The 9,999-nt window shown below is 31.5% G+C and overlaps 1 protein-coding gene across 3 annotated transcripts in view; it reads left to right on the forward strand.

The window, feature by feature from the left end:
- The window catches only part of LOC114326414 (casein kinase I), a 230,179-nt gene that overhangs the window by 191,219 nt on the left and 28,961 nt on the right, over positions 1–9,999 (forward strand). For 2 of the 3 annotated variants that reach the window (XM_028274774.2, XM_028274776.2), the window contains exons 7-8: positions 5,073–5,178; positions 9,832–9,954. In XM_028274774.2, the coding sequence (XP_028130575.1) occupies positions 5,073–5,178; positions 9,832–9,954 (229 nt within the window). The remainder of the gene's footprint in view (positions 1–5,072; positions 5,179–9,831; positions 9,955–9,999) is intronic. The other variant, XM_028274779.2, reaches the window with a different exon arrangement.

Here is a 9,999-nt window from a genome sequence, read left to right on the forward strand (position 1 = left end):
AACTAATGATTTTAAGCCACTCAAACTTCTAGAATCTATTAATAATACATAAATAAAGAAGACTGAATAAGGCCAATGACTAAAAACACCGCTAACTTACATTATTAAGATTCCAATTGGATTTCTCCTTTTTTTTTTCAAAAAAAATATATTGATTTTTTAACCGTAACTTTTTTATTTTTTATTTTTTATCTTAGAAAGTTTGGTAAAAATAATTTTGTAGGATTTTACAAGATCTATAAGTCTATTAATACTAAATCTTTTTAAAATCCTCAGTCACAAAAAGAGGGGACTTTGAAAGGGTTGGTAAAGATGGTTTTTGCATGTTAATACAAGTTTTAATTGTCAATAGTTCACTGAATTTTTGCCGTAGAAAAAATTTTTGCAAACCAGGCTCTTGAGAATTAAATAAGCTACAATTTCATTATTAAACATTTTTTCGTATCTCTGATGCTAATCTTTCTATTCTGAAGAAAAAGCCGTTTTTTTCCAAAATTCAAAAATTTATTACTCGCTTTTAACTCCATTTTTTTTAAAAACCGATCATTCTAGGCAGGTCAAACTTCTAGAACCTATTAATAATACATAAATAAAGAAGGCCAAATAAGGTCAATGACTAATTTTAATTAGGATGGTGATTAGAGCGGTTGCTTCCGATCACTTTTTCGCTGAAAAAAATAGGGACTGACATTCTTTTCATTATAAGTCACATAATTTTTGAGCTAGAGACTTTTTTTTTCTATTTCTGGAGATGTCTATTTTTAAATACTTTAAATTAGTTTTAACAAGTTATCCTCAAAAATGCATAGTTTTCCCGTCTTTTGACTTTGAATCTACAATATTTAGCATTTGTCGAAGAAGAGCTAACATATAATAAAGTATAGCTCGATTACTATTGGTGTAAAAGAAAATTTAAAAAAACGGTTTTGTTTATTTTTTCAAAAGGTACATTTTTGTTAAGTGAAGTTGTTTTGATAAAACGAAAACTTTTGGAGTTATTAGCAGAAAACTTATTAAAAACATTGATTTTTTCAATATAAAACTAACACTTTCGTTATCGAATAAATCGAAAACTATTAATTTTATCACAAAATTATATAGAGCGTTTTTTGCTTAGAATGAATGTTTTTACCAACTTTTTTGGTCAAAATATAATAAAAAATTTTAACCGCCCAGATGGGGTGGCAACTACCCCCGTGGTAAAAGCGCCTTTCGGCATCATATAGATTTTGATCCTTGGACTATCCACTACTTATACTCAAATTTTCAAGCAAATCGATCCACTCTGTAAAAATTGCGAGGTTTTGTCCTATTTTAAGTTTCATTACATGGACTAATATCCAAACCGTGTTAACCTATCGCACCCTTGGTAAAGTATAGGCACAACTCCAAAATGTAAAATGTTGGAAAATCGCATTTAAAGTCGTTATAGTAGGATGAGCGGGGGGGGGGGGGAAGATCGCATAGTTGAAAAGAGACACATATAGGTTTCTCGCGTACTACCTATTTCATCTTTCTCGCTTTCTGTGAAGGCCATTGGATAGATTATTAGATTTTATATCTATATCAGGCTAAAGCTTCAAACTCGAAATTTTTGATTTATGCCTTTATTTTACTAAGGGTGCGCTATGATCTCCCATTTTGGCATCAATTGGTGCCACCCCTAGACTTTCCCTGATATATTTATTCTGTTTGTCACTTCATTCATCGATCTAAGCGTTTTCATTTCTGCTACTATATGCATTTGTTGATTCAATTTCTTTTTAACTGCTTCATATTCAGTTCCGTAATCTCAGCTGGTCTTATGGCAGTTCTATAGAATTTTTCTTACCGTTTCATAAGGGTTTGCTCACTACGGAGAGCAATAGATTGTATCCTCGCTCCGACCCTCGCTCCCTGGTATTTATATTCGTGAATTCTCGCATTTAAAATAATGTATTTATTTTACATAGCGATCGATAATATAGTTTCGATCGCTATGTAAAATAAATACATTATTTTAAATGCGAGAATTCACGAATATAACGAATATAAATACCAGGGAGCAAGGGTCGGAGCGAGGATACAATCCATTGCTCTCCGTAGTGAGCACAACTTAAGAATATTTCTGTACACACCACCACTCACCTACTTCCATTTCATCCATCCTACCCTAACTTTACCGCATGCATATCCATCGATTTTCACATTATTTTGTAATACCAATTATAAAACTATTACTTCATATAACCATTTCATCTTTCAAAGTTATCGTTTTATTTGTACTAATTTTATCTTTAAATGAACATTCCGGGTATATTGTTCTTGCCATATTTGTAAAAAATTGTAAATCTTTTTCTCGAAAAGCTTGTCTCCATTTTTCTAGTTTTTATCCTAAATCCTTTTCAGTATTTACTGCTAACACTACATCATCAGCATACATTGAATACTAGGGAATGTTACCTGTAGTTTCGCGATTCTGATCCAACAATTCTTCTGATGCCTTATTCATTTACTAAAAAATGTTAATGACAATTATGGCATGCTTGTTTCGATCTTGTGCAGCTCTGGAAGTGAGAAAACAAGAACATATAAGCAGTAACACATACATGGTTGTAAAGAAATGCTAAGGAAGTTAACATTACGGATTCCAGTTCGAATTTAATATTCATAGCTAAGACAAGACAACGTCTATAGGATCAGCTAAGTAACTTATGTTTATGCATTGACTTCGACATTAAATTAACTGATTAAAATATACAAGTGAAACAATACTATACCCTACTTTTAAACAAGGAGGAGTTAACTACAAAGACAGATTTACACCCAATAATGTCACTAGAAAAATCACCAGATTCATCTTCTGTTTTGGTTGACCATGTCGAACAACTTATTAGATAAAAGCACTAATACATCGCTAAAGGGTTCTAAAAACAACTTTTTTTATATATATAAATGCAGATTTAGAATCTAAAAACGTTGTAACAAAAAGAAATAACGCTGAAAACACAAAAAATTGTTAATATAGGGCATTCCAAGACTTTGATGTTTATGACATCAATATCTGGGATACAAACATTGTATGTATTTGTTTAAATGTATTTGTACCACATTGTGTTTCTTCATTTTTTTACCTTTCATAGTTTTTAGTTGTATTTTCCGAACATTTTGTTATTGATTTTGTGTAGTTTTTAGTTGTAGAAGACTTTTCGAAAGTTGGTGGTAGACAATACAGATGTTGCTAGTAGGTATAAGCAAAAGTGCCAAAATTGGCAAAATAAATAATATAGATCCATTTTCCCTCAAAAAGTCTGAGTTAACCTACAGTGGAGACAGTTTTCCAAGCGTAACTAACATGGACATAGTTAGTTAGTGCTTTGTAGTAGTTTTTACAATAGTCAACAAATGAAGGCATTTAAGAGTTAAATTTATACAAATATTTTCAGGTAGGATTTTTATATAATTGTGGATCTATTAAAATAAATAATTTCATAATAGTGTTTGATAATATAAGTTTAAATTTTCTTTTTAGGCTATAATTACCAGATATAAAATTATTAGAGCACACACGAGCAATTGTTAATTTTAATTTAGCATTTAACCATTGTTTTTGTCTCTCAGATGATAACTTGTTTAATTCAGTTTTATGCTTAAAATGTAGCACTGATGGTAACCGATAAAACTGAACTTTTCCACGATTACTTCGCATTCCACACTTCAAAACACAACAGAAATAAGGCATATAATATTATCTTCTTAAATTAATTCTTTCAGTGGAAATGCTATAATCCTTGTACAAAACAAAATTACAAAGAGACGCAACTAAAATGATCTAAAACACATTAAGAACTGACAGAATAACATTTATGTTTGCTCCAGCCTCCATTTTGATTTAAATTTGACAGTATGTTGGAATGCCCTATAACTTAATTAACCTATGAATTTTAAATGTCAATAGTGTTTTTACTCCGTTCCTTTAAATTTGCCGTGTAGTTGAGGGCATTTTCTTTTTCCTTATATATGACAGATGTAGATTGTGTATTTCTTTCTTCCGTAAATATATCGTAGATAACCTATTTGACATATTTTTATGCTTTGAAGTTCTATATCGGTAACCTTAATAATCAAGGAAGTGAAGGAAGGTGGTAATCCAGCAGGCAATGTATTGAAACTTACGTACGACCTTGGTCATCGGGACTGAATCTCAGTTTGTTTACTACACAAATTATTATACAGTATGTCCCTGTAAGTTGTATCCATATGGAAAACTTTTTTATTATTAATTTTACGAAAAAAAGTTATTCCTTATAAAAAGTTCTGCATGGTCCAAAGCCCAAGATTCAACTATCAGATATCAAATTTTATGAATGTTATAGGAGGTATATCCAAAAAAACTTTGAATTTCACTTTGACAAGGTATGTCAAAAAAGATAAATTTAGATCAAAAGTAAAGTACCTTTATAGTTCAGAATATTTCAATTAGAAGGATCTAATTACATACTGAAACATAGTTTTAATTCTAAATAACTTTTTATATTAACAATTTTCGATATTGTGAAAAATAAACGTATTTTACTCTTGAGCGAAATTCATATATTTTGGCATACCTCGTATAAAATTGATAAAATTTGACATAAGATGGTTGTATTTTAGGTTTTAGACCATGCAGAACTTTTTATTGAATCACTTTTTTTCGTAAAATTAATAATAAAAGAGTTATCTGAATTGAAATAACTGCAAATAATGTTAGTTATTCATAATTTTTCAAAAAAAAAATTTTCCATTAGAAGGGTGTAATTGCATACTAGAATATAGTTTTTAATTCCAAACAACTTTTCATAATAGCAATTTTCAATATTGTGAAAAATAGAGCTACTTTACTCTTTGAGTCAAATTCACTCTTTTTGACATACCTTGTATAATATTCAAAAAAAAATATATTTGATGGTTAAATCTTAGGTTTTGGACCATGCAGAGCTTTTTATGAAGAATAACTTTTTTTCGTAAAATTAATAATAAAAAAGTTTTCCATATGGATACAACTTACAGGGACATACTGTATATTCAAATAATTATTTGTTTTTATTTTTCAGAATCCCCATGGATGTATGAAAGACGGGTGTCGATGCGTTTGAGAGCGGGTGGCCAAGGCGCCCCCAATGCTTCGACTTCTGACCTAAGCACTACAAAACAAGCGAAGTGAGTTACAAATCTTTCCCTGTCAATGTACATACATGTATTGTATAATCATTTTTATATATATGTTTTATAATAACGATATATGACTCATATTAAAGACATCTTTAATTTGTGTACAAATCTTTTCGTTTTTATTAATTTTTACATGCTTATTTACAACACTTGCATCTTCTATTATCGTTTACACTCTTTTTTTATCGCCTTTTGGGGGGAAAATAAGGATAAAATATAATCAATTTAGAAACTAATAAGATGGTATTCTTATTAAGGTACTAATACACTTTAGAAGACCAAAAATAATCTTTTTTTTTTCATAAATTTTTTTCTCAGAACCTTTATTGCAAATGAACGTAAAACTTTTTACATATTAATATCCTAACTCTTAGAGAGTACAAAAAATATATCTTTTTTCATTTATACACTTACACTAATATTGTAGGGGGCACAAAAGTCGAGGCCTCGAAAAATGATGGCGGACAGTTAATCTCAGGATTTGGATATCTGAAACAAAAAAATCGTACTGCATTTGAAAAGGACGGTTTCTTACGTGACAATTTACCACAATTTGACCAAAAAATAAATATTTTTTAACCATGAAAAACTGGAAAATAACGGGCGGTTTTTTCACAAAATTTTTTCAAATTTCCGTAAAATCTTTTTTTTTTGTTTTTTTGCAGAATTTTTCACTAACGGTGGTAAATTGTCACGTAAGAAACCTTCCTTTTTCATATGTCGTATGATTCTTTTGTTTCAGAGATTCCAATCCGGAGATTAACTGTCCGCCATCGGAACTACTTTTTTTCGAAGCCTCGACTTTGGCGCCCTCTACAATATTAGTGTACGTGCATAAATTGAAAAAGATATATTTTTTGTATTCTCTAAGAGTTAGATATTAGTATGTAGTTATATTAATATAAGTTTTATGTTCATTTTTAATAAAGGTTCCGAGAAAAAAAATCTTGAAAAATTGCTTATTTTTGGTCTTCTAAAGTGTACTAAATAGTACCTTAAGGTCAAAAGAGCGCATCAGTCACACAAAGTAATATAATATGGTCAACCTGTGCAATAATTGGAAATTATAACAAACATTTAAAATAATAGAGGTAATGGCTTTTGACACATGCTACCATCTTGAAATTGTTTGTGCAGAATTAACTGGCAATAATACACACGTTTCTCAATGGAAAAACTGAATATTTCTAGTCCACTCGACGTTTTTTTCAAATAGTTCTTATAGCCCAAGCGAAGTAAGTTAAAAATGGCACTATAATAATTAATAGATAAATAATAATTATTACATTAAACAGTATTCTCCTTTTTCATCTTAATACTGTTCTATTCATGTCAAATGTTTGAATTTTCTTTGTTTTTACATTTTTTTATTCTTTTTTTTCCTGTGTTGTCTATTTTATGTCTTGGATATTTACTGAATTTCTAAATTGCCACCTGTTTATATTCTTCTTTTATACGAAATGTGGTTATTAAATAATGAGTTAACGCTTTAAAACATTTTATTTTGGTTAAATACATAATTCTTGATTATTACTTTCTATATACACCCCTCCACTAGTCATACAAAGCTCCATGCGAAGTCTTGTTCTGTTAGGTGGTGCAAGACTTGCTGTTTCGTGATCCGTCAAAATAGCCCAGTCAAAACAGCCCAGTCAAAAAAGCCCCGTGAAAATAGCCCGAATACAAAATAGCCTCGACAAAATAGTCCCGACAAAATAGATTGCACACAAAATAGCCCCGGTCAGTAGAGATGTTGAAAAAGTATCTATTCGTTACAAAGTACTCGTTACTTACGAATACCAAAAGTAACGATTACTATAGAGAGAGGCAAATCGTTACTTTGATTACTTTGATTACTCTGATTACTTTCGTTACTTCGTACCAATCGTATCAGAGCGAGTAACGACTATTGTATCTACAACCAGTACACTTGATTACTTTCTACCAATCGTATCCCAGCGAGTAACGGACGGGACCGGTATTTTACGAGTGTAATCGAATATCGTTATCGGTATGAAGCGTTTTAAGGGTGTGAGAGTGAGGAGAAGGTAGAAGATGAAACAGGGGGAGGTATAATGGTATACGTAAAATATGTAATATATGTTATAAACAAAGATCGAATGCGAGAACCCTATATTTTTATCTAGATGTACGCCAATTGCCGATGAATATTAGATAGTAGATCTTGTTAAATCGGAATACCTATACAAAATACCTACCTACTGAGAAATACGATTCTCATTATGATTACCGGTACTCAAATACAAGTAATCATAGTAATCAAATCATTTTTATCCCTTAAACAGATCAGTGAAGGTCGTTGTTATATCGGAATACCTATACAAAATACCTACCTACTGAGAAATACGATTCTCGATATGATTACCGGTACTCAAATACAAAAGTAATCATAGTAATCAAAGTAACGAATACTGTAAATGATTACTTTATACAAAAGTAACGATTTGTAACGAATACTCGAAAGTAACTATAATCAACATCAGTACGGTCAAGGCAGCCCCGACTAAAACAGCCCCAATAAAAAGTTTTACCTTTTAACGGAGTACCATTTATTTTAAATCACTATTCTTATTGGGAAATAAAGCACAATTTAACTTTAAAAAAATGATTTTATTAACGTTTCGACTTCCACTTCGGACGTCGTTGTCAAAATACAAAATATTAATAAATTAAACAAAAATGTTGTTGCTTAGTAAAAAAATTCTAATAAGTTAATTTAATCTGACTCATTCATATCGGCAATTCAGACATATATTATACATTTTAAAGTAGAAGACTTTAAAATGATCTCGCCAATATTTATGAGTTGCGTTCCTGGGACGACTTTATTGAAAGATAGTTCATTCGATTACATGAAATCAACTTTAACTTAAGAATATCCGTCACAAAAAATCATAGCATGTGATCCGTCTTTAAAAAGACAACCACACGCAATGGTGACAGTAAAATTCTCGTGTTAGTGATCCCATAGTAAATCACGAGGAAAAACCAGGAATTTTTTGTTCCTGGTTTTTCCTAACAGAAGACACAGGGTTCGAATTCTCTGAAAAGACCATTTTTATTTAATGTGGTTAAGGTAAACATCTGAATAGATGATAATTACCATTTCCGAAAAAATGTATTTTTAAGGGATTATTTCATGATGAATTCTGAAGGGAGCTTTTTTGTCGGGGCTATTTTGTGGGCGAGCTATTGTTCCGCGGCTATTTTGTCCGCAGGCTATTTTGTCGGAGCTGTTTTGTGTGCGGCATTATGTCGGGGCTATTTTGTCAGAGCTTTTTCGACGGGGCTATTTTGACGGGGTACCATGCTGTTTTATTTTTCATAGCTTTGACGAACTCAAAGATTGTTCTTTAATGCAGATTTATTACAATTTAGATTAATTATTAATAATAATAATTTAAATTAACTAATAAATTAATTAATATAATTATAATCTAGATTCGGCGAATAAAGCGGACAGTCCTCTTGTCCTTGCTAGAAACCCTTTGTGACTGAGAAATTCGCACATACTTTTAGCATGTTTAAATTGTTTTGTCAAATATAGCTTCAGAAATCACACGAATACTTAATTAACCATCAGATGGAAGTAGATTATACTGATTTTTTCTATTTTTTTCATTTTGGTCATGTAAATGTGACCCGAACCTGAATTATCGTCAGCGTCTTCTCGGCCATATTGTAATATATTAAACAGCTCAAAAACACGATAGGTACACACGATAAACAATAATTACCATACTTTTTTTTTTTTCATATATTATGTAGCGATTTTTACAAGTTGGGGTAAAATGTAACAATTTGTTAATCTGTTGTTAAACAGATTACAGATTCTTTAAGAAAACTCGAAGCATTCGAGATGTGGTGTTACAGACGCATTTTAAGAATTTCATGGGTGGATCTTGTAACTAATGTTGAGGTCTTACGTAGAACCGGCAAGGAATGAGAGATTATTAACATAATCAAAAAACGCAAACTATGAACTTCATTCCTCATAACTATGGCAAAGGCTATGTTATGAGGAATGAAAGGAGATATGGCTTGTTGCAACTCATTCTTCAGGGCAAGGTATGGAAAGAGGACCAAGGTGAAGAAGAATATATTAGCTTCAAAACTTGAGAAAGTGGTTCAATACATCTGCAACCGGACTATTCCGAATATCAGCAAGCAAAGTTAGGATAGCCATGCTGATCGCCAACATACAAAACGGATGGCACCGTAAAAAGAAGAAGAACATAGTTATAGAATTTTATTTACAGAAGTGTGTATTAGTGCATTCCAGAAGGTTTCACACTAAATAGTTGTCACTGGCTGGCACCTTCGTACTTCCCGTGTAGCAGACGTCAGTCTCGTTATTTAATTTCCACAGCTTGTATAAGAAACAAAAGTCATTAAAGGTTTAATCAAATTGATTTATATCAACAACGATAATAGAAGATTCGGCAAGTAGCTTTTTTACTAATTTGTACTAACATCGTCTTTTTTATTTTTTCTTTCTTCACTCATCATCACCACTCACGAACCACGTCACGTTACAAACATAAAAAATCACCAAATCACTATAACAACATCGCCAACGTTCAACGAATCCTATGTGTGATTTTTTGTTTGTTCTGGAAGCGCCTCCGGAGTGGCAATGGTGCCCCCAAGCGGCCAAGCGGTGCAGCAGGGACAGCTAGGGGGCCAGCTCCCTAGGAGGGGTAGCGCTTCCAAGGATCCCACCGCAGCGCCTAGACTCAAAAAGTGAGAAGGACATTAAACAAAGTTTATTTTTTAATTTTCCATTAG

This window comes from Diabrotica virgifera, chromosome 1 (assembly GCF_917563875.1).
Source record: "Diabrotica virgifera virgifera chromosome 1, PGI_DIABVI_V3a".
In the NCBI taxonomy this organism is placed as follows: Eukaryota; Metazoa; Arthropoda; class Insecta; order Coleoptera; family Chrysomelidae; genus Diabrotica; species Diabrotica virgifera.